The following is a 25,142-nucleotide window of genomic DNA, read 5'->3' on the forward strand; positions in this document are numbered from 1 at the left end:
AACACGTCATGACAAATAACTGTTAATAAATGTAAATTAAAAAACTGTTTTAACAGAAGAATACAAAAAAAGCAACAAATGTTTACTTTACTAAAAATTCAACTTTCAAAATATTATAAAAGCAATGTAGATTAAGGGTTCCCCAAGACATCGCGATTACCTGAGCAATTTAGTTCTGCTGCACAAATTTAAAAAAATAAATACATTACTGACATTTAAATTACATATTAATGTGCTGTCAGACCATGATTAGTCCAGAGACAGAAAATGAACAATTACAATAAATGATTAATCACTAAATTGACAAATAATGTAAAACATCAGGATCCCAGCTTTTCAAATAAAGAGAATTTCAGGCCTTTTCTGTTTTGTCTTTGTAAATTGATTATCATTGAGGTTTTGACTGGTAGGTTTAACCGTGGAGAAAATTGGCAATCTGAAGACCTTCTTTAATTACGTTCTGGATATTTACTGTCATTCATTTCTGAATAACTTGAAAAACAACCATCAACCGTTAGATTCACGAAGTCCTTTAGCGGCAATCCCACTATCAACCCATTTTATAGAGTAGCAAGGATCTAACATTTCTTATAAATGTTGACTATTATCAAGAAAAGATTGTGTTGTCAGATTTTATTAAGGATGAGAACCAGATGCATCTCCATTTGACTCGAGTTTATTGTGCAAGACTTACCAGGCAAGCATACAGATTCATGGCAATAAAAAGTGGGTCTGCATGCTGCTAGTCAAAAAGCCAAAGCATCCAAATATGTACATTCAAGTTTTAAACATAAATATAGGAAACTGATCACAAGCTGCTGATCACACAAAAAGATTGTAGTACCACTAATTCTCTGACATGAATTCATTGCATGAGCGAAGTGAGCAGAAGGACTCATAAATTTTGTTTTACAAAAATACTTAAAATCTCAATTTTAGGGAACATTTACAGTTATTTTTCAGGTGGCACCGACACTAGAAGATGCTTTTGCCAGTGCTGGACATGAATGTGGACAGATCAGCAGAAAGACTTTGAACACGAGCACAAGTACCACAGCAACAGCGATGAAGCTTGGCGAAGGTATGTGAAATCTGTCACAGAAGGCAAGATGTATCAAGAAGAGGAAGTGACCCTTGAGCTGAAAGTGAAGCTGCAGTTGCTTCGCTACACACAGCTCAAAGTTAGATTAAGTCAAATTGATCTCAGAGAATTTATCCTATGAAATAACAATGATGTTGGACCTCAAAGAGTCGCTTTAGATGACTTATCGGTTTCATTTATATCCATTTGATATTATACCCATCACCATTTGCCCATTCACTCCACATGAAAGTGAATAAAAAGTAAACCTATTATGTCACTTTATTTTACCCATCCAAAGATACAGCAATAAAATCCAGTAATTGTAATTTATACAATAGTCATTGGAACACATGGTATTAGATGCTCTAAACGTAAAATTCGGAAGCTACAAAAATATGTGCATATTAGTAATCTTGGTCTGTTTTTCATAGATGCATGTAACTTGAGTCACTACCAGAAATAAAAACAAGAATCATATTATTTGACACTTGCTGAACAATTTTTTTTTGACTTTCTGGTAGGTTACTCTGTGAGCAATACTGTGTAATTAATATCACTCAAACAAAATCAATATGAACATAAAAGAGACATCATAACTGTTAAAAAATGGATCACAGACTTACGTCGATTGTTTGAAATCTGGCTTCAAAAATATCCATTCCTTGCTGAATTTTCTATTTTGAGGATGAGCACCAGCCTGTTGAAATTCAAATACTTGCCATGACACAATTTGGTCACTCAGATTTAATCAGATGGAAATTAAATTTGCAAGTTGGCCGAAACAGAGTCGAGCACTGAGCATGAATTTGACTGCATTCAAATTGTTCGATTGTATACAAATGTGTCCCTTTTGGCATGGAACTGCAATGACGTCTCTGATCTGTGGATGGACAAATTAGTCATAGCTGCCTCAAAAATTCACTCACGTCCACACACAAAGGGATGGCGAATATACTCTAGCTGTGGGTGACCCCATTAAGGACGGCTGAAACACTGAGGGAAAAGTGAGATACACAGGGGTCCTTTGGCTGGTTTTTAATCACTCCTATTTTAATACAGACTGAATGTTTCAGAGTGCATGAGTAACTGCTCTTTATTACCCGTGTCCAAACCTTTGGATCTTTTACAGAGTTTTAAGGCGAACATAAATCACTCAAGATTTGGACGGCTAGACTCAAGAGAGTGGCTTCACTCAGATTGTGTTTCACTGTCATGTAGCTCCGTCGGTCGCGCTACTACAGGTCTGTCCGATACTTATAGTTGAGGCCGTGGGTTCCTGGTCTGTTTCCCTGACGCAGATAACTGCATCACCACTCACATTAATGAGACATTGAGCCTAGAGGAGAAAAAAAAAAAATACACACAAGATTAAACCACAAGGACACTAATAACTGTTAAGTCAGAAACTCTTCGTATGAACTTAAATACTTGTGACTCAATAACGTGCAGGTACCTGGTTCTTGTTTGGATTTTCCATTAACACGCACTCTTTCATGCTGTAGGACACAACTGCATTGCCACCCAGGGCTGCTACATGGGCTCGAACCATGGCAAACACCTCCGCTATGAAGGTATGGAGGAAGCCACTGACACCGCCCTCCTGCAGAGGACACGCACATGTTTCGAACATGATCCCGGGGCCAAAAATACACAGCATCTTTTCTGCACTCAGGATGATCATACCTCCCGCAATGATGTTGTCTCTCTGATAAAAAACATGTTGATGATCCCAAGGTATTTAATGATGCGTGTCCCAGGTAGGAAGGAGAGCGGCGTCATCTTCACCACGGTCACCGAGCTTCCCCCAAACGAGCGACTGGAGCGCAAAGAGCGGGAACGTCCCTCGGGCAGCGGACTGCTGCGCTCCAATGATGAGACTGCAGGTTCAGAGAGAGCAGGCAGAGGCGCAAGAGGGGAGGCGTGAAAAGAAAACAAGAGGAGAGGGAGGGAGGGAGGAAGAAAAAAAAAAAAAAAAAGACAAAAAAAAAAAAAAAGGAATGGAGATAGCAGAAAGCACTCAAAAAATAGTGAAAAAATTAAAAGCAGATATGAAGTTTGAAGCAGAAAGAGATGTCAATGTGGAATGTGCGTGCAAAAATGCAATTCTGTCAGCGTACGCACAGCAAGAGTAACTTTGGTATTTAATATGTCCATAAGTCAGCTGTCTGTGTGTGTGTGTGTGTGTGTGTGTGTGTGTGTGTGTGTGTTATATATACATGTGAATCAACATCCAGTGGTGTGTTAAGTGCAGTGACAAAACAATCACTTGGAAAGCGTCGCGCTGCCATGCATGTCATGCATTCAAGGCAAACATAGACAGTTACACGATGTCTGCAGACAGACAGACCTGGGCACAGCTGATGACGTTTACACGTGTCAATACAGTGTTTACAGCAAAGTACATGAGAGAAGATCTCTATCTGTTGACACTGGCAAAAGAGGCTGAAGACATGGAGACGGACAGAGACAGCTATAAGCTGAATTGGGCACGAGTGCACAAGCCAGAGTGTGAAAGATGCTCCATTATCTTACTGCAAATTTACCTGATGTGGCTTACATCCATTAAAGCAGGAACCAGAGCCACACGTTACACTTACTGTGTACAGGACTGAAAATCGTACTCACTTTTGCAGAAAAGCATTGCCCCCCCACCATATTAGCACACGGTATTCAAGAACAGACAGGAAATGTTTCAGCATTCACACAGTATATCCTTAAAATCATGTCACGTTTTCTCAGCTTCAGTCGATTCACTGATGCAAATGCAGAGAAAAATTAAAGCAATTACTCCTGAAGTTGTCAACAAATTGCTGCAACCCATACGGATGTGAGTAAGCGGCAAGAGGAAAAATGCTGCACACTGAATTTAAAATTCCCCCTTATTTGTCATCACAGTTTACGTGGCTACAGGCTTTGTTTTTTAAAGCCAAGCTGCCGATTGCGGATCCCTCTGAGGGGCGGGGCGTCAACTTTCACACTCTAGCTAAAAAGCCGGTGCTTGATTTGCAATGCTCCGCCCCCCAGCGGCATGCATGGAGGGGTGTGTGAGCGTATGTGAGCCACGTGCGTATGTGTGATTGCTTGTGAAACCGTGTTCTGTATTTGTGGGTATGATCACCAGAGTGTGCTAGAGACTGTGTCCTCCTACTTGTCTTAACTGATCCTCGTCTTATGGTGTGAGCTTTCAGCCTAAGCAGCTCTAGCCAGGTACTGCATCTGTCTGCAAAGGAACCGTAATCAACCGAGGCAGCTGGAGAGAACACACAAAACACACACAAACGCGCGCGCACACAGCCCACACCCGAACATACACAATTGCAACAACAACAAGAAAAGAAAACAAACAAAACAAAAAAAACAACATAACAAAACAAGACAAAAAAACAAACAAACAGAAGAAGAACAGAAAAGAACAAAACTGGATGAGGTTTGGAGCGGTGCAGGATATCTCTGTCCGAGACAAAAGGATGAAAACTCAAAACAGGGCAGTGTAGTAGTTTTGGTAGCGGGGAGGTGTGTCGGGGAGGGATCGTGGACGAGATGGGGGGCTTACCTCTGGATGAGACGTTGGTACTCTCTGGGACACCTGTCACGCATACACACACACACACACACACACACACACAAACATCATAATTTACCTCTGTACTTGGGAGAAAACCAGGAGAACTCGGCATCAATCCCTTGCTCGAGGCTAAGCCAGCATTTAACCATCATCCCAAGTCTAAATGTTCTGTACATCCAAAGTCTCCATCTATAGTCTGTGCTGTGATCTTGTGTTCATTTAATGTGAGTGAAGGGTAAGTCATGCTGCTTCATGAGCACGATGTCTCATCTAGCCAAAGTCACACATGTCATCTAAGTCCACTGCAAGACCAAACACACTGGGCTACAGCATATTGCTATTTATTTACCTGGTGAACGAACCATAACCAGCTGATTTTGGCAGAGTTTTGCAGCTGGGGTGAATAAAGACACTGTGCCTGAGGTGTTAGTGGAGGAGACGGGCAATGCCTGTTAGTGAAGCAGTGCAGAGGAGGAGGTCAAGGAGGAACTTAAAGAAGTGAATAAATGATACCTGAGATTTTGGAGGACGGCTGCGTGTTGGCAGAGGACGAGTCTGCGCACAACTCCAGGGGAAACTGCAGCTGCTCTTCAGTCTCATTGCCTAGATTTCAAACCAAAAAACACAACAAAAGGGATGATCACGAAATGGGTTACCCTGTTTATAGCAACATGGGCCAAACTGTGTTTTCCTACTTCACTGCTACTGAAACTAACTTCGAAAAGCCTTTTTAAATGGCTCTGCATACAGTGTCATTGCTTGCACAATATCTATATTAGCCCATCTTAGATCAGATACTGCATGACTCTGGAGTCAAGTAGCAGCTCCACAGAGATAATGCTGAAACATTTTCTAGAGATACAGATCCAGTTTCAAGCTATAATGCAGTTACTAGTATTTCTCTTATATATGGGAAAATCTTCCTTTCAAAAAAATCTGTTAATGCTTGACTAATGAGTACTGTGTATTAAAACAGGGAGCCTTCATCTGAGCGGAGCGGCAATTTTTTTTTTTTTATCCCATAGCCACCCAGAAACTAAGCTGAGCTATGGTGAACTGCATGCACGCGCATAAAGATACTCATGACTTTCGGTGACAATTTGGGTAAAAATTGTATTTATAGAAATAAATAAAATTCTCTGTCCAGACAGACCTTTGGTGATGGGCTTCTCCGGTGGCTTCTCCTGAGTCTGGTCTTGGTCAAACGTCATGGCAACGGCTGTCACTGCGACCTAGCAGGGAGACAGAGAGAGAGGAATAGTGGTGCATATGAGAAAAAAAAAAAAAGTAAATAAATTGTACTATCAGAATCAGAGATGGTCTGAAACATCGCACCTGTATGAGTTCTTCTTCTGGCACGGCTACGGTGAAGTTGAGATGACAGATGCAGCAGGGGATCATGGAGCGCAGCTTGAAGTAAAAACTCTGAAACAAAACATGATGAATTAGAGGAGACTTGTAACGCCTCAGTCCAAACACAAACACAGCAGGCACTATTCCAAAGGGAGGAACGGTGCGTCACATGCCCAGTTCAATTGATAAACATGGCACCTCTAACAGATTAATAAAGGTTTCTTACCTTGAGCAGATTTTCACATAGGTCAGTGAAGATCTTGTTTAAGCCTTGGTTAGTAAGATTGACATTGTTCAACCTGAAGACCCTCACCGATGTAAACATCTGTGACACAGGTAATGAATGACAAAGCATTAAGTTACAAAAAAAAAAAAAAAAAACACAAAGGGGTGCTATAAATATGTTGGGAATTGTAGTTGTACCTGTATTCCAGCAGTCCAGTTATAAATCCCAGGCATGATCTCAGTGTTGCAGCTGTAGAAACCTGAAGACATAAAAGCAGAAGCAGAAATAATCAGGAGATAACTTGCTGAGCATGTGAAGTGCATAACGATGTGTTGTAACTGCTGCGGACTCGGTGTAAAGCACATACCTGCGGGAGGAGATGCGTCGGTGAGGAGGGAGTGGATGTCCTCCACAGCATCGGTGTCATCAATCTATGGGAAAGATTGCAAGCAGTTACTATTTTCTGTAGAGATATTTGCTTGTAGGTGAGTCGATTTGCGTAGATACACACCTCCAGGACGAAGGCGTCCTTTTTGCCATGGGACAGATCCAGTTCTGACAGTTCGTCTGAGCTTTCTGAGTGGGAGCGAAAAAGTCTGGATCGTTGCCTCGGCTCGGGGATCGGAGAGCCGCCCCCTTCCTCCGTCAGCTCCTGCCGGCAAAGAGACACAACATCTGAGCGGACGGTACGTCAAGGTGAACACCAGACCACCACAGCAGCCCACATCTGCATCAGACATCTGTCCAGGCCGCACAGCTAGTAGAATGACTATGTTAGTGACACTCCACATGCTCACACTCACCCAGTCAGCTTTACTGATAAACACACAGGGCTGGTGTTAATTTGAGTGTGAATCTGGAGATGTAAAGAGTGGTGCAAACACACCTCCCTCCCCACACACACACAATCTCGCACGCACACACACACACACACACACACACACACACACACACACACACACACACACCATGAAAATACCCTTGTGAGTGTGATTGGGCATTATAGATGGTCATAATTCAAATACATTAATACAGTTAAAATGAGTCTACAGTGAGTTGCCCCCAGAGGCGACTCTGGTATTGGTTACTCATCGTCCTGCTCCCAAAAGTCCCCAGTTATGAGCTGTTATACAGTTACAGTAAAGGTGATGCAGTATTGCGATTAATAGAGTGAAATATGTGTCATGCTTTGCTGTGTCTCACAGCTAAAAGTTGGCATGCTCAGTACCATGTTTATGCCGCAGAACACCTCAGGGTCCAGGGCAAATAATTTCTTTAATGATCAGAGAGAGACAAGAGGGGTAAGTTTATCACAACTGACAGAGAACAGATTATACAGTCCAGAGTGTAGGTATTTGGACAGTTAAACATTTCCTGGTCTTCAGGCTCTGTGCTTCAGCACATACAGTTTAAAATAAATGAATGGATACCGCATTAAAGTGGCAAGTCTCAGATTTAATTTGAGAAGGATTACATCAATGATATGGTCCATTCAACTCTTACGGGCAATTGGACAGATAGACATGAAGTGTGCTGTTTGCATTGGCAGCCATAGGTCCATGTCCAAACATGCATCGCCGTGTTTTACAGATTAGGTGGTATGCTTTGGATTATGACCTTTTCCTTTTTTCGTCACTTTCCTCTATACGTATAGACAGAGGTTGACTTTCGTTTCATTAGTCAACACAACTTTATTGCTCAAATTTGTGGTTTCTTTTTGTATTTTTGTTTTTAACTGCAACCTCGCCTTTCTGTTGAGGAAGTCTATCAGGAAGTCTTCCCCGGATTGTTGGAATCATGTACAGTACGCATACATGCTCGAGAATATTCTCGATTTGCCCCCTGAAAAACCTGAAAAACTGTTTTTAGGTTTTGGTGGAAACAAATTACCGAGGCCTTCTATTTACAGGATTTACTTTTGTGTTGAAGGGTTTCACGTTGACTCTGTCGTGGTCTGGGGGCTAACAGGAGTCACAATTTCCTAAACGGCTACCGCTGTGCTAAGAAACCCCCTTTTCAATGAAAACTGGCCTACCGGGGTCGAGTTTGCAAACTTAATCACAAAGCTCACCTCCCATAGATTAATTGTACAAACAATCTCACCGGAGGGTTTATTTGATAGAGCTCTTTGTTCTTGGTTATGGTGTCATTGATCCTTTTCTGGATGGTCAAGATGTGATGCTCGTTGCTCAGGTCGCCAGGGGTCTTTCCTGCGATCTGGATACCCCCTGGTGCAGGGAGAGCTATCAGGTACACTCCTGTAGCAGACTGGACACACACACACACACACACACACACACACACACACACACACACACACACACACACACACACACACACACACACACACACACACACACACACACACACACACACACACACACACTTAATGTACTGAGTTACATCAAACAGATGCATGGTTTACTAAGTTGTTAGCTTAAAATGTTAACCTACAGCTAGACCCAGGAGCATGTTCTCCCCAACACTGATCTGTATGTGTAGGCCAAACAGTGCATTCATGCTCCGCAGCTTCATCTTATTCATCAGCTGAGTGTGAAGCTCATATTCCATGAAAGGCAGCAGGTTGGAGATGGCCGTCGCATTCACTTCTCCCTGGGCTTTCTTTTTCAGACGACACAATCTGGAAGAAAGGGAGTATTGGCATCAATGGTGTCCTGTGGAGATTCTTTGTGAACAAAAGTTATGTCTACATTCAGTGTTACTCCCCGAAATGCTTTGTTTATTTCCCTCCTCATACAAAATTGGCAATTTCTTAGTACTTTTAGTAGAATTTTAAATCCAGCATTGTGCGTCCATGTTTATTAGCTTGTCGTCTTCTTCTTCCTTGCCTTTGTTGGCATATTACTGCCACCTGTAGATCATTGGTAGGACTGTGCATTGCACCACCAGCATGCCTAAATCTATGTTTGTCTTGTGGTCATACGCACAAAACAAAACAGGGACCCACTCACAGAAAAACAGCTCTATACTGCTACTATTGAATAACTGAATAACTCATTGTGATCAATGTCTTTCAAATAAGGGTCCATCTTGAGGAGGCATGTTGTTCAGGCTACATGCTGCTGCTGGGGAATGTTAACAGAAAACATGGGTGCACTCGTGTCTTTTTAGGTTTACATACAGTTCACTGCATTAAATCTTGCTGGTATAATTACACTGTATGAATTGTGATACAGTTACTTGAAATATTCGTGATTAAAGTCATCAATTGCCACAAGGGACTGAGTATACAAGATGGAACATACTGAGCTTTTGAGCTAATTTGGTGTGTTTCCTCTCAGTGTTAAGAAATAATTCTAAAAGGGAGGCTTTCAAAATGTGTGGGTTTGTGAGGCGTTTTACCTGGCCTGGATGAGGCAGCCCTTCCCCGTGACAGCTGCTTCTGGTGGCAAGTCAATTGTTGTGAATAGCACATCAGGAACCTTGAAAATAAAATGTTAAAAATAATTCAGTTTCTTTTTCCACCGAGCTTCATTTATATACTAGAAAAACAAACATGTCTCTAACATGTAGGGCACTTTGATTTAGGTAAACAAGAAATGTACGGTATTAGAGACCTTCTGCCGCCTGCAGTGGTAACAATAGGTGAGCTGGGCAGGAAATGGCATGTTGAGCTCATCATACGGGATGTGACAGAAGCCACAGCTCGGGGGAGACGGCTCTTCGAACCTGCCAAACAACACGGACCACATGTTATCGGTGTCCATAACTCAGTCCAAGCTGTACTATAACAAACTGTACCCACACAGTACAAGAATTTACACTGAGATTGCCCAGTCTTCGACTCAAACACATACAAAGTGACACACAAAAACAACCTGTGGTCGGTGCTTCCGATGTCTAGGCATCCCTCACGCATGTACCGAGGGTTCAGGATTGCTGCTGTGCCTGATGCGGACAGAATACACACCTCCTCACTGTGTTGAAGAGAGGTGGCGAAATCAGAAGAGAAACAATAGAAGGGAATGAGAACAGGACAAGAAAATGTGTTTGTTTAAGACAACTAGCAACCTGTTTCATACCAAAGATAGACAAGAGGACAAAAGGGCAGTATTTTTTCCATTTATGTATGTGTATGTGCTACATACCAGATGCTTGTGCGCTCACTGTACCCTACAACAGCATGGCAACCAAGAGCTTTGGCATGAGATTTGATCTCCTGGCGAATCTCCTCCCACCAGGCATCGCGAGTCTCTGGCTCATCTGCAAAACAAAACAAACTGTGAGTAAAACAGCTTTCACAAAACATTTCTGAATTCACTGTATAATGTAGAAAAACCTCACTGAACATTTAAGTCTAGATATTAATGAGTAAACACTAAACATAAAGAAAAAAAGATTGCCCTCACAAATTCAACCACACGAACAGGAAATGAGACAAAATCGATTTCTAATCTGATTGCTTTAATTGACCAGAAAAGACACACACAGCCAACAGTACAGTTTGTATTTTCTTGTGACGTATGGGTTAAATGGTTTATCAAAGCAAGCCAAAACCAACCATCATTTTGTAAAACAAAGTGACACTGAGAATGGCAGTTGAGAAGTTGAGGATAATGATGAAGGCAAAGTCAGTGGTTATATTAGTTGCGTGTTTTTACTAGCATTCCTTAAGACCATATTTTCCAGTCCCTCCAGGATTTTGCAGATTTGTCTTTATTTTTTGTGGGCTAATAGTTAAAAAAAAAATGTTCTTAGGCATAAAAGTGATGTAGCTTAACAAAACAGTCAGTCTCTGGCTGCTATATAAATCTCAAATGCTACGTCTTCTGTAAAAATACATGCTTTACATGCTTTTTAAATAATATAAATTCACCTCATATTGTGTGTAATAAACAGCTGCGAGGCTGTATAAAAGCCATGTAACACTGAAGGGGGAAGAATTACGGGGATTTTGTGAAAGTGCAAGCTGCCACAAATATTGCAGAGATTGGTTGAATTGGTATTAATTATTGCGATCCCAAGATCATGATTTCCTGGAGGGACTAATTATCTAAAACCTGACTGTCTCTCATCTTATAGTCTCCTTTCAGTCAGCTGCACTAACAGAAAGGATACAGGACAGAAACACAGCCACTACCCGTTAAGTATTTTGGCTGTGGTGGTTCAGAAAGAAAATCTTGTAAGCTGGTATAGCAGATGATACTGTGCCCGAGGCGTAAAAATGATTCCCTATTCAAAGGGATTGAGCCTTCATCATACTTTGGGCTAAACCATGGGTGTGTTTCAATAGTCTTATGAGGCTTTGCTCTAAACACCTCTGTGTTATTGGCATTGTTCAGAAGAGCCTAATCGTGAAAGCTGAGAGTTTATAGCTCACTAATCTGGTAATTGTAGATTGCTGAACAAAGAGGACACGAAGAAAGCTACATTAGAGTATTGAGCCGCACCCCATGACTCCCTGGGAGGACAACATGCTGACGGAGCCCCAGAAAGAGAGAGAAACTCAACTGGTGTGTGAGACAGGGGAGAGGAGTGAATGAGGGGAAAAGAAAGAGCAATGAAACTGAAGAGAAGAATAATGATGACTGATGGTCAGGCATCAGGTGGGTTCCTTTAAACCAGAAGCAGCATGTCATACAGGCACAGGCTCACCAACGTGCACGCTCATGACCATGTGCGTGCTCATGGGCAGAGAAGGGCCATATTCATTCACCAGAGTCCATCAAATCTAGTCGAGTTTTTAAGTTCGAGAATTGTGAGAATTTTACTTCCTTACAGCTCATCTCCTCCCCCTCCATCCCCATCATACAACCCAGATCCGGTTTTAATTTTTTCTCAACTGGCACCCACCCAATCAACTCTACCTTCCATGCATCCATCCATCCATCACTCCTTCTCGCTCTCTCTCTCGCAGTATGAATACGGCCCGGTGGGTTAGGGAGGCACATGCCCGGTCAGTGGCTCTTTGTCACAGAGTATAAACCTCCTAAACCTCCTCTGGTCTAGACAGGTTTGACACAATGCCGATTCAGGAAGCATTAGAAACAGCGTTGGGACAACGTTAGGGAAGAGCTGCAGCTCTTCTGTGCAGCGGGATGAGCTGGGTGTGGGGGGTAGCCAGGCCAGGCTGGATGTGGTGGGGTGGGGGACACAGGGCATGCTTAACTCAGCTCAGCAGACACTCACACACAGATTAGAGAAAGGAGGGTGGCAGCTCACTGAATTCATCAGTTTTCAGCGCTACGCTACTCGCTTTAATTTATTTGTTGATATTTAGGCTAGCTGCTCTAAAGTGGTTCAATTTCAGAGCTGGGTAAGAGGACACAAGCTTAACTTCACTGAGCTGCCATCACTCCCGTGGGTGAGAGCAGTAAAAGGGGGGAAATACCTGCAGTGACATTATTCCAGTCTAGCAGTTTGTATGAGCGCGTGTTACCCAAGGCTGGGCCAGAACACACCGTTAGTACAGAAAAGAGAGAAAAAGAAAAGAAGAGACAGTCTAACAAACAAGCACAGCACAACAGCAGCACTCCACAGTCACTATGCAAAGACAGACAGCACTTCACAGTCACTATGCAAAGACAAACTAAATTCAGGCCTACTAAAACAATCTCAAAGAAGAAGAAGATTGATGAGGAAAAGAGGAGAACAGAGATGAGTAAAAGCTTTCAGGCTAAAATTGTTTAAAAAGATTTAAGGAGAAGAGAAGCTATATAATACAAAGAGGAGCATGCAGTAGCACTAACTATAGTATACGCTCGAAACTTTGGGTGCCCTGTGAAGTTTTCTTGTAAGCAAACATGCTTATATTAAGATGCACTATGCTAAGGAATGTAACGTGTTGCATCTTCAGGGGTTTAACAAACATTCATCTTTAAACATAAAATCTGATGTTTTACCAATTTAAATCAGTGCTTGATACCGCCACTCACTGTAGATCAGCGGAATAGCATTAATAAAGTCTATGTTACATCACCTGCATGTGTGTAAACAATGCCAACAAAGCAGTGGCGCACCAGTAGAAACATTGTTCCTGGTGCTACTTGTGGTCAAAAACTCCACAGGGTACCTTTGATGTTGCTCTGTGGTTGAACGGCATAGCAACAGTGAGCAGGGCTCTTTCCAGATTGGTTTCAAAGTGAAACCTGTGGTTTGGATCAGGGAAAATGATTTCATTTGCACTCTTTTAGATAAGAATAAACTAAATTACTGCATTCCTTTATCCTTTTAAAGATTGTTTTGGCTAGTCTGCTTTGGTTCCCCTGTCCACTTCAGAAAAGAGCCCTGCTAATCCTAACCCAGCCAACATTCATCAGCACTCCCATTCCCCTAAATGCTCTGACATACTTGATTCAGAGAGGTCACGGACCATTAGACTGAGCTACATACTCAGCTAGTCCAACACTGTGAACAGGCAGGTGGTCGCCTGGAGAGGTAATGTGTGACTCTCATCAACATAAATCTCATTAGGAGGTATATCTATATATATATATATATATATATATATATATAAAACAAAAGAACACATCAGTGTTCAACACAGATATATCTAAAAGCTCAAGGCGGCAGAGCATACTGTATATATGACACCACAGTAGCTCACCATATTGAGCCGTGCAGCTAACAACCACACAACAGAAGTAGCAGGCAACAGACTGGAGCCATGCACCACTGTACTACACTTCACCCCCAGGGGGCAGCACCACAACACACAACAACACAGTGACCAGAGTTCTCTCTCTCACACACACACACACACACACACACACACACACACACACACACACACACACACACACACACACACACACACACACACACACACACACACACACACACACACACACACACACACACACACACACACACACACACACGACCAGTACAGACAAATACACAAACCCAGTCAGTCAAACCATGAGGTGAAAGTTGCCCCTATCCATAGAACTGTTTTACGCAGGTGATGATGGCCTATCCTAATGTTTATTTCCATGTGTGTCCTGCAAGCATTACAGCTGCAGCCTATCAGTGTGACCAGGAACAGCTTTCACCTGCTTCAGGACTTCAACACAACTCAAGTCTTTCAATATCAATTTATTCTGAACAACCAATTAGATTGGAACTCTGACCATGCACAGGAAAACTGCAACACAAGAGGATAATGGGCAGCATTGACTAACGGCCAGTTGCAGCAAGACCAGACACTCACGTGACACTGTGGGTCAATGGAGGAGCTCACTTATATCATTTCACGGGACAATGGACAAGCTACATTTGGACCTCACGTGTTTGTGTGTGCTAAACTCACCAGGGTTGTGTATGCGGTCCAGTAATTTGACGGAGCGAGCGCTGACCACTCCACCAACATGAACCAGAAAACCAGGTGGGAAAGACGTCAAGGTGAAGAAGGGGAACTCCTGCAGATAAAAAAACAGCTGCATCACTTACATAGGGGGAAAAAACACTCTGGCCTTTTTCAGTATTACTTATTATATATAGGGACACAGACATTATTTTATTGCTTTAATAGTTCTATGGCTCCAAATTTGATGGTATTTTTCATAATTAAAAGGTCTATAATGTTAGTGTCTGAGTTCAAATGTTTCCTTTTGTACCTCTTCAAATCTTCCATGTTCTGTTTTGGCTAGGTAGGTACAAATATTACTTTCATATATTTTGTTAAAGGATATAACACCGGCATTTAAGACCTTTGTGTTGTAATACAATCATTAAAATGAAATTCATATTCTTGAAACATTGTTTTTAAGGGCTTTCAACAGAAACACTATAAAAATAATTATATGCACAAACATCTAAATCTAAATTTTTAGCAGTAGCTTTAATCACAAAACTAAAGATATTCAAAAAATAGTCAGAACCAGACATCAAACTCACAATTTTGTTGTCACCCTAGGCATATTGCAAGAAAAAGTCCCAAATACTATGTACTAGCTGTTATTTGTAGAATGCAGTGACAACAGTGTTTGGATAAGTGTCAACATGCAACAAGGGTCGAGTGTGATGAATTCCCTCATGCAGGATTTCCCCTCACAGATTTCCCAAATGCTCCATTCAAGTTGAAACTCATAGACACAAAACTCAAGAGCATTTCAAATAGATCTGGAAGTGATTGAGGAAGTATTTTGTAAACGAGGCCTTGATTTCTTCATCAATAATTTAGTGATCAATTCAATCCTTTCAAATCTACAAACATGCATTAATTAGGTTTGGAGTTGACAGTGAAAGACACACACACACACAAACAACGTAGTTAGTGGCTGAGGATCAGTACCATGTTTTACATGCGCCTCTCTATCCAGCTGTTCCTCTGTCTCCAGTCAAATAATATGACGCAAATCCATGCATTCACTGACAAGAGAAGCTGGAAATACTTGGGATGGCATTTTGGCATCTCTGAAATTTGTTCTAAGCTGAAGTGATGACCACCTTTACAGAAAAACCTATGGGGATGCTGTGATTTCCAACCATGCAGGACTGGTACGTGATGGATGGCTTTAGTGGGCAGAAATCAGGCGAGATTACCACGATTTTCTTTCTTGTCCATTACTCAAAAAACAAAAACAAAAGGAAGATGGCAACTAATTTCAGACAGCTCCTCCCACTCGGAGCCAGGAGGCAAGAATGAGGTGATGAGGTGAGTGTGCTCATTCCCGTTGTTGACACAGGAAATCAAAATCAGACTCGGGGAAAGAAGTCAAAGAGGAGGGAGGAATCCAGACACACACACACAGTCACACACATCCCTTCAGACATGAAGGGAGCACAACTCCGAGCCTCCGGCCCTCCAAGCTAACATGACTGTAAATCTTTTAAGGTGCGCAGGATGCTGAGCAAGCACACAAACAGGGTCTAACAAGGACCAGCTGCCATGTTGCTCAACCCGGCAACTACCTCTCTGAGATCTACAAACACCTGAGGAGGGTCGGGTTAGGAGTTGACTCAGACTGCGTGGTGGCCATCAGCTTGTTCAGGGTGTTACGGGAAAGGTGGAGAGTGAGAGAGTCACACTGATGGGACATACCCTGGCGTTTAACAATAACCCAGAAGAAGACGCTCCCTGAGTAGCACAAGCGGTCGAGAGGACAAAGAGAGGGAATATTACTTGGTCTTAAACAGACCCAGCCCCGTTAAACAATGACACCTCACCAGTGTAAATTAGAAATGTTTCACAAAGAATGCAGCTGTATGAAGAGCAGCGTGCGGCCCCGGGTGCGGACATCTGAGGCTGATATGCAACACAAATTGCATGTTAAAGCACTAAAGCACTAAGCACAAAAGATGCCATGCTTTAGCTTGCTGCGATTTCCAGTCTCAAATGTCTGCACACAGGGTGAGCCAGTAAATACATGTATGAGCAAGTGTGAGCGTTGAGTGTCACCGTACCCTCTGCTCCAGAGCAGTCTGCGTCTGCTGTCTAAGCAGGGTCTTCAGGGGCCCCGCCTCCTTCCCGGTGCTGCCCCCGCTGCCCATTCCTGATCATAGGAGAAGAGTGTGGCTTCAGTTTTGTCACTTTTCAGATACACGTCAATAGACTGTTGATTATTACACTGCAGCATTAATGTTATTGTGACAAATCAAGTGAAAGCAACCGCCAGACCTGCACACAACACCTTAAGAGTAAATAAATTAAATCTGCTCTATCCTCATCCTTCGACTAGCTTACTCTAGTTCTTTTTGTAGGAGCACTGGCAAACACATCAAACCACTTGCCGGGGTGAAAAAAAAATCCAGAGCAGGACTCGGTGAGTAGTGTTGTCTCACAGTGAGCTCAGGGCAGTTATACAACACATGCTGAGTTAAAACAGTGGTCAAGACGATCTGGATGTGAGCATTTCTGCTGTTGACCCAATATACAAGATGCTTGATGACACACAGCAGTCCTACTATACCGGAGGCTGCCAGCAGCAGGTCCTCAGTGAAGGACACACTCTTTCTCAGCAAGGTAGTGTCTGAGTGGACGGAGGAGGGAGGGGGCGGGGTGCTTGCTCTGGGAGCAGAGTTGTGAACACAGCCCACTGGGCCACAACCAGGAAGAGACAGAGTGTCGGTGAAGAGGGTGGGGGAGCTGGGGCAGAGGAAGATCCCGGGCCTGCGTCTCACTGACTGGGGCGCCTCTATCCAGCAGAGAAACAGATGGAGGGTGCACAGAGAAAAACAGACATATTGACAATGGACAGGCAGAGCGCAATGAGATAGTGGGCAGAACAACCCGAGGCAGAGGAGAAGAGTGGGATGAAGAAAAAGTGGACACAAGCATACAAGGGGCAATCAAGAGGTTCAGAGACTGCTCCGTCTCTCTGTCAGTGTTGCGCACAAACTATAAGCTTTGAGAGTAAGTATTCCAAGTTACGTCACCGTCACCTTAGGTGTTGATCAAAATCAACACCTGAGTTACACACGTTTTTGGGAGCAGTGGAACGTGTACATTTGCAATGTCTTCAAAGAATTGAGGAGAGAACACACATCAAATTTTATGGCAAACTCATAAGTACGTAGGCAACAGAGACCGTTGAAATGCTTCAGAAGATCTAATGCAATTAAGCACTGAGCTGGTCAAAGTGTTGAGCGTGACGTCCTCATTTCAACAGGGGCAGAACAGCCATGTCCAAGACAAAGAAACTTGGGAGTACTCACTCGCCAGGGCTTTAGCTTCCTCCTGCTCTGTTTGCGCCCAACAGGAGCGGTCTCTGAACTTTCTGATCCTCTCTCATAGAGAAATGAAGTATGTGAAGAAGGGACACTGGCCAGGGTTGGAGTTGCCAATACCGACCTTAATAAGCAGGTTACGTATCAACTACGAAATACAGTTTTATCAACTTCTTTTGTTTTCTGTTAATTGTACCAATTTATTAACTGCAGATAGACAACTCCGTTTTTAGTGTCACAGAATCCACGGCCTCCAATTACTTTACATAAAAGTGATTCCAATGCATTCTTTTAATGAGGTATTCTAATAAGTTGGTACTCAACATCATCGGATACTGTAGGCTAACATGTTGGTAGTGAGGAGAGTAAAATGTGAATCACTCCAACTCTAAAGGAAAAGAAGCAGAAAGAATGTTAACATAAATGAAACTATAAGTTAGAAATGAAATGAAGGATATAGAAGTAATGAGATGGAGAAGGAGCAGAATGGGAGACTAGGAGAGGCAAGATCAGAAGAGTAGAGGAAACACGAAACAGAAAAGAGACGGAAACAGAGGAGGAGGGTGTGGGTCGGGGGGACTGCTGGTCCAATCATGAGTGTCGGGGTAGAAAAGTTCTTCAGGTTATGTGGCATTTATTGCTGGACTGTGATAAAATGCTGAACCTCTGGGCAGAGTTTGACCAAACTTACCGCTTCCTCAATGATTAACCATAACGGCTGCTGATGAAGATGTGACCTTAGATCAACAACAACCCGCTTGAGACACAGTGCTTCTATGACAACAACTTCAGGGGCACAAAACAAATCCAGAGATCTGGTGTGTCCTCACAGGGTGAAGAAAATGTTTTTAGCCAAATTGTGTTTTTTTTTTCAATAGTGTGAAACAAGAAGACACATCAGGCCACTGAGGACAGGTGGAGGACGGGGCAAGGCCCAAAAATATATTTAGAATACCATTTACAATAAAATAATGTTAAACTCAAATATGAAAAAAAATGTAAAATACAGAAATGAATAAACAAAAAATTTGAAAAACCACCACAGTAGCACCACAATGAAGTGCAGGAGAAGGGAGGGATGAGAATGGGTGAGGGGGGGGGGGGGGGCAAGTATTCTTACCCGTCTTGGGCGTCAAACTGAGGTCTGTGTCTGATGATGAGGACTGGCGGCTGCATGGCTTGGAGGGAGAGAAGGGGGGAGGAGAGGAGGAGGAAGTGGGGAGGGCTCTGAAAGGGGTGGGCGGGCCGGATGACGAGGGCAGATCCTCACCAAATACCGGGCTGCCAGGAGAACATGACACACACACACACAGACATGTCAGTCACCACCTCACCCTCTGGGCACTGTGTGTGTGTGTGTGTGTGTGTGTACATGTGAGAGAGGGTCAATGTTATCAATGGGAAGGTGATTTTTCAATGTGTGATTTGTTTGCTGTGGGTGAGGTGTGTTTGAGGTGCTACGGATGGCTGGAGAACGAAAAAGCAAGCGTGAAAAGCAAAAATTAAACACAAAGGAAAGCGCCCACACACACACACACACAAATTAAACTAAAGACAGCAACACGGTAAAACACAAAAAGGTAGGATACAACAGCGGATGACGATTTGAAGCATGTGTCCCCAGTAGAGTGAAGCGAAGCTTAGGTGACTGCAGTTGGGAACCTGACGGCCCGACCCGTAATAAGCGGAAAAAGATAAGTGGACGGATTTAAAGCTTAAGCATCATGACGGTCTGCCTTCTGTTTTTTTTGTCTTGATGCCTCTGTCTACACAACAGCTTTACTGCTACTACATGTCTATCAAACTATCCAGACTACCCTCCTTCCATAAAAACATCACCATCATCTCTTTGTATTTCCCATCTTTCTCCTGCACCTATTTTCCTTCCCTGCCTCTGCGTACCAGTGAAGATGAGTGTGGGAACAGAGACAGAGAAGTTCTGGGACAGTCTCTGGGAGCTGCAGGCCGAATGCACTGGGCTGTTGTGGGTGGAGCGGCATCCATGGGCAAGGGGAGACCTGGGCCAATCAGCACACAGACAGAAGAGAGGAGGACGCAGAACCGATTTGGACACAAGCAGTGAGAAACGTCCCGGTCCGAATGTAGGCAGAGAGGAAGAGAGAGACGCACACAAAAACCAACACAACATTGCAGTAGTGAAAAAGGAGACAAAAAGGAAAAGAACAGCAAAAAGAGGGCTTATTTTTACTCCCACTTTTTGCCTTGTTATTCTATTTATAAGTCATGTGAAAGCAACAGGAAACCCATGCATAGCTCTCAGCTTTAGATCTCCGTCTCAGATGTGCAGAGCAGGGATGCAAACACAACAGAAAAGGTGGCAAAGGCCCAACAGGCTTATAGGTACTCTGAGTATTCAGACAGGGTAGCCTGGAAAGAAATTAGAAAAATAGACTCCTGTGAAAAGTCCCAATTACAATCGAAGCAATAACCAGGGACAGAAATTCAAACAGCAATCATTTTTGATTGATTATTTATATAAACAAAGCCTCTTGTCTTACACTATTTTAAAATGTCTGATCTTTGGCTTTTTGACAAGTGATCTGAATTGAAGACTTTGTTTTCGTCTCTGGGAATGTGTGATTGGTGTGTGTCGCCATTTTCTAGTTATTATTCAGCCCTTTTCTTCCTTTTTTTTCTCCTTGTAATTTACCCTTTATCAAGCCAAGTAAGTCTGTTGAGGTCAAAAAAAGAGATCTGGCAAAGACTGCAGTGTAAATGGCTACAGACAAAAACAATTGAAACAAATAACAATACTAAAATAAGGCCAAAAGCACAAACATAAACAAATCAATGAATCCACAAATTTGAAAAATAAAAATAATAATGGCAAAACTGACAAAACAGTTAAATAATCAAATGTAGTAGTAGTAGTTAAGCAAGAGTAGCAGTAATAGTAACAACATATTTATTGTGTGTGAATAATGGAATTGTAAACAAGTTAAAATAACAAAATAAATAATGGGCCAAATAAATTGTATTATTGTACTGGGATTTCCTTTTATACCTATATTTGCACATTTCATTAAATTCATTACCAACATGTGTTTACATCCCTGGTACACACAATCTATACACATACACTCAAATATGAAGTATAAATGCAAATCAAAGGCACACATGCACTCAACTGTAGTTATGCTTACATTAACTGGATAATAAAAAATAAAAAAAAACACTTAGGGTGGGGACAGCAGAACAAAGTTAGGAAACGCGCTGTTAGATGCTGAGCAGAACACGTGTGCTCGATATCCACTACAAGACGCAGCGCTAGAACATGCAGAGGCAGAGCGGAAAGCCATGCAAGAGCGGTCTAAGAGAGCAGACAGAGGAGGAGGGGGGTTGAGGATGGCTGTGTGTGTGTCCTGTACATGTGTGTGTCTCAGGTTATGTCGTGTGCTGTTAGTTTTGTGATGCATTACACGTGACAAAACAGACACGCAAACGACAAAGGGGAATCATAAATACTGAGACACACACACACAAGGGGGAAGTGCTAGACTCTACACAAACCAATATACAGCACATTTCGTCTACACACTCTCCCCCTCTCATGCACACACCAATCATCTTTCGCCATTCTCACAAAGTTGGTTTGCAGTGAAACTTGCGCATAAAAAGAGGTATTGTCCATGCTTGTGTTGCTGGTTCATACTCACTCCTTTCCATCCTTAGAGGGGGAATTGCAGGCATTGGAAGCAGGGGCTGTGTTTGGGTGCATGTGTGTGTTGGTGTTGGGGGCACTTCCCGAGCTGAGTTTGTCCAGTGTGCAGGCGGTGCCGATGGCCCGGACCACCAGGCCCGACTCTCCCTCCAGGTCGAAACACTGCAAGTAGCCCACCACTGCATTCCCACCCATCTCCAGTACCTTTAGCCCTATTTTCCTCTGCAGCTCTCCTGAATAGGGGGTAACACGCAAAGGTGTTAACAAGAGAGAGGGAGAACCAAATTCGTCTTCCTCTGACAATTACTGTGAATTTTCTTACCCGACATGAGAGAGATGAGCCTCTGACGAGCCTCGTTGGAGGCCCGGGGAGTTCTAATACGGTCGATCCACTGGTACTCTGGATCTTCATTCACCACAAGTTCCTCCACAAAGCCATGCACCATCGCTGCTCGGTAGCACCGTGGAATGGATGTGGCTGACGTACAAAATTAGACACAGCTTTTAATTTTGCTGATCATGGAAGTCACACATTTTCCTTTGGTGCGCTCATCATAAGAACATAAATTTAATCCTTAAAACACTACAATTACAATGTCATCAAATCAAAGACCTTTTATGCATTTCTTAGCGAGAAACTGCCGCGCTTAATTGTGATAATGAATTAATTATGAAGTATTGTGACCCAAAAGTCAAGCCAGACATACTGCAGAAAAACTTGACCCCGCACGACGACTGTCTGAAGCGGTTCAGGTCGTTGAAGAGTTCCACTTTGACAAGGATATTGATCTCCCCGCGGATACCTAATGACAAATAATGGAAAGAAAATGCAATAAGAAACGTATATGTAAAAGTTGTGATTATCGTAGTGAGATTATGATTTTTGTACCGTGGATGGTATCATATATGGGAAACCAGCCAGAGATGACAGAAGCAGCCTCAGTGCACAGCAGCGGGTCAATGTCAATGTAAACTTTCCCTATGGCATCGTTAGCACTGTAAGTGTCGTGGTCCAATACTGTGATCTGCAGTGGCTCGTCCTGCAAGTCTTCATCATCAACCTGTGCAGCAAGAAAATAAGAGGGACAGAAGAGAAAAGGGAGCAGAGATAAAACACTTGCATAAGGTGTGGTTAGAAACACTGTAATGCATTCAATAATACCACCACTGCCTGTCATGTTTAAGAAGAGCTCGCAGGCATTTTACCTCAAACTTGAACCACTCTGAGTTCCACTGTGGATTGAGGGATTTGGGACAAACATCTGTTTTGAAGGTTGTGTTTCCAAACTTCACCTGTAAAATAAAAGGTAAAAGATATATTTCAAATGTGAAATTTACCTTTAAAAACATATCATGTAGGGCTGCAACTAACTTTTATTTTTGATTATCAGTTAATCAGTTGATTATTTTTCACCATTAATCCATTAGCTGTTTTTCTTTAAATGTGAAAAAAAATAATAATAATAATTTATGAATGATGGTCTATCAGTATTTCCCAACGTGCAGCCTAAAATGTGTTGTTTTGTCACGACCAACAGTCCACAACCAAAAGATATACAGTTTATTTTCATTGAGGATTAAAGAAACCTTAAAATATTGACATTCAGCTGGAATCAGAGAATTTTAGCATTTCATAAAAAATAAAAAAAAATATGACTTGAACCAATTAATCAATTATCCAAAAAGTTGGGGATTGTTTTTACGTAGATCAACTAGTCGATTAATAGTTGAAGCTCTAATTATAATGCACATATTGATATTATATTGATGGAAAGAAAAAAAAATTAGTTTCTTCCTGTCTGCATGTGGCTCCGGAAAGTTTCTATGTGGTCATCTTATTTGCAAGTGACTCCTGGAAAGTTCCTTTTGTTTTACTTTCCGCATCTAATTGACGAGTCCCCTGCGTCCTTATCCTGTGACCTGCAACCAACTCAGTATTACCATACAAAGCAGATACAAAGGGGATGGTGGGGAGGGGGGGACTGTCAACTGTTTAGTCACACAGTATAAAAGCTGCCCTAAGGAGGAGTGACGTTGAGCAATGCTGGACACCTCTCTTTTGAGTGTGCATGTATTTTGCTCCTTCTTGCGAGAATAAATGTCCGACATGTTTGATTTTGAACCCAGCCTCTGAATCTTTTTTTTCTTCTTCTTCTTCTTCTTCTTCTTCTTCTAACATATATGTTGTTACAGGTGTGAATGTCTTCCTAAGCAGAGGCTCAATTCGCTTACCTCTACAAAGGCATCAGTCAGGTCACTGGCTCTGTCCATCACAGGCAAGTGGCGCCCCGCCACAATTTTGGCCTTCAGTTTCCCAGGCATGATTCAGTCTCAAGTCGATCTGTGAACAAATACCGAACGACAACATTGAAGCTAAAGTGGCTTTCCAGCCGACGAGTACCGTAATCAACGCCTGCTGAGGAGGAGGAGGAGGAGGAGGTCATATGTTGGTGACAGCGTAAAGAGCCCCTTAACTCTCTCAACAAGCTCACCGGAAAATAAGCTACCTCCCCCTCAGCTAAACTAGCTTAACTCTAAATAGCTTATCGACTCGGTGTGAAGTTTTTTGTTTTGTTTTTGTTAAATGCCTCTTTGAACTGCAAGCAAACACGACGGCGACCATCAGTGAGCTAGATTATGTCAGCAAAGCTAGGCTAGCACGGAAAGCCACTTAACTGCATTGCGGTGACAAATCTCTTCAGCGCTGGTGTGTTGTTGTTTTTTTTTTTTTTTTACCTGATCGGCCATGTTTTCCCCACAATCACGCCGCAAAAAGCCACCTACCTCGCTGTGTAAATAACCAAAAGTAAGCGTCCTGCTTCGTGGTGCAAGACACTTCTCATCCTCACCAGGGCCGCGGGGTGGACGGACAGCTGTCAGAGCGGCATGACGCTGGTTTTACTCGGACATTGTTGTTGACAGCCGACCGCTCGTCTGACCTCCGTGTCTCTCCCATAACACGACACGTTGCTGGTCCCGTCCGGCAGGAAAGCGTCGTTCAAAGTCAGAAATATTCCCTTTTTTTTTTTTTTTAAGCGTTGCACACTACTTAAAGACCGCCGCAGGTGCACGACTGACGTTACGACGCATTTATGTAGTTATTACACGAACAAGGTGAGCGCGTAAAGACAACGGCTAGCTTGAAGAGCCACACGATGAATGAGTTTCCAGGCGTTACCGCGTGCTGCGTTCAAGGACCCCGCGTAACGTTTTACTTTACCTTGCAAACGGTACACGGATGTTGCTCCGGTTAGGGGGGGAAAAAAACAAAAAACACATTAGGCATATTGCAAACTGTCCCCACTGAAAATATAAATATATAGATATTTTTAAATCAATACAAAGAGTACACTTTTATCCGTTTCGCTGCGTTTTACGTTTCATCGTTGCGGTTAAAACCACATTCCTGAAAGGCAGCATTGAGGTTGGTGTAGGCATGCGCAATGTTAAAATCCGGTTCATCCAGGTGACTCTAGTAAGAAGGACGCAAACTCAAAGTCTGTGAGCTCAAGCTGTCCAATGTTTCACTGTGCGTGGCTTTTACTCTCTGGTTTCGTTATAGACCAATTAATACATCAATATTAATGTTATCAACAGTGGA

The 25,142-nt window shown here is 42.7% G+C and overlaps 1 protein-coding gene across 11 annotated transcripts; it reads right to left on the minus strand.

Annotated features, from left to right (window-relative positions):
* Positions 1–660: 660 nt before the first annotated feature.
* c2cd5 (C2 calcium dependent domain containing 5) lies at positions 661–24,932 on the minus strand. Of its 11 annotated transcripts, XM_069711199.1 has the most exons (33): positions 24,326–24,932; positions 23,774–23,882; positions 22,748–22,834; positions 22,431–22,602; positions 22,249–22,344; positions 21,864–22,019; positions 21,537–21,774; positions 18,980–19,140; positions 17,103–17,327; positions 16,597–16,685; positions 16,235–16,270; positions 14,501–14,609; positions 12,581–12,634; positions 10,338–10,452; positions 10,068–10,166; positions 9,807–9,918; positions 9,592–9,671; positions 8,683–8,869; positions 8,332–8,496; positions 7,457–7,501; positions 6,740–6,880; positions 6,596–6,659; positions 6,426–6,487; positions 6,229–6,327; positions 5,985–6,074; positions 5,803–5,881; positions 5,163–5,252; positions 4,999–5,067; positions 4,638–4,670; positions 4,233–4,334; positions 2,768–2,961; positions 2,538–2,684; positions 661–2,420 (listed from the first exon to the last, which is right to left on the minus strand). In XM_069711199.1, exons 2-33 carry the CDS (start codon positions 23,861–23,863, stop codon positions 2,295–2,297), a joined length of 3,612 nt encoding a protein of 1,203 aa, XP_069567300.1. In that variant the 5' UTR covers positions 23,864–23,882; positions 24,326–24,932; the 3' UTR covers positions 661–2,294. The 11 variants fall into 11 exon arrangements, with proteins under 11 accessions (XP_069567300.1, XP_069567301.1, XP_069567309.1 ...); XM_069711200.1 differs by lacking the exon at positions 4,999–5,067 and having other exon boundaries at positions 24,326–24,930; XM_069711208.1 differs by lacking the exons at positions 4,999–5,067; positions 16,235–16,270 and having other exon boundaries at positions 4,203–4,334; positions 24,326–24,929.
* Between the last annotated feature and the right edge of the window lie 210 nt (positions 24,933–25,142).

This window comes from Brachyistius frenatus, unplaced genomic scaffold (genome assembly GCF_029030835.1).
Source record: "Brachyistius frenatus isolate BFR_SWC_R1_liver_20210118 unplaced genomic scaffold, ASM2903083v1 Contig_97, whole genome shotgun sequence".
Taxonomy (NCBI): Eukaryota; Metazoa; Chordata; class Actinopteri; family Embiotocidae; genus Brachyistius; species Brachyistius frenatus.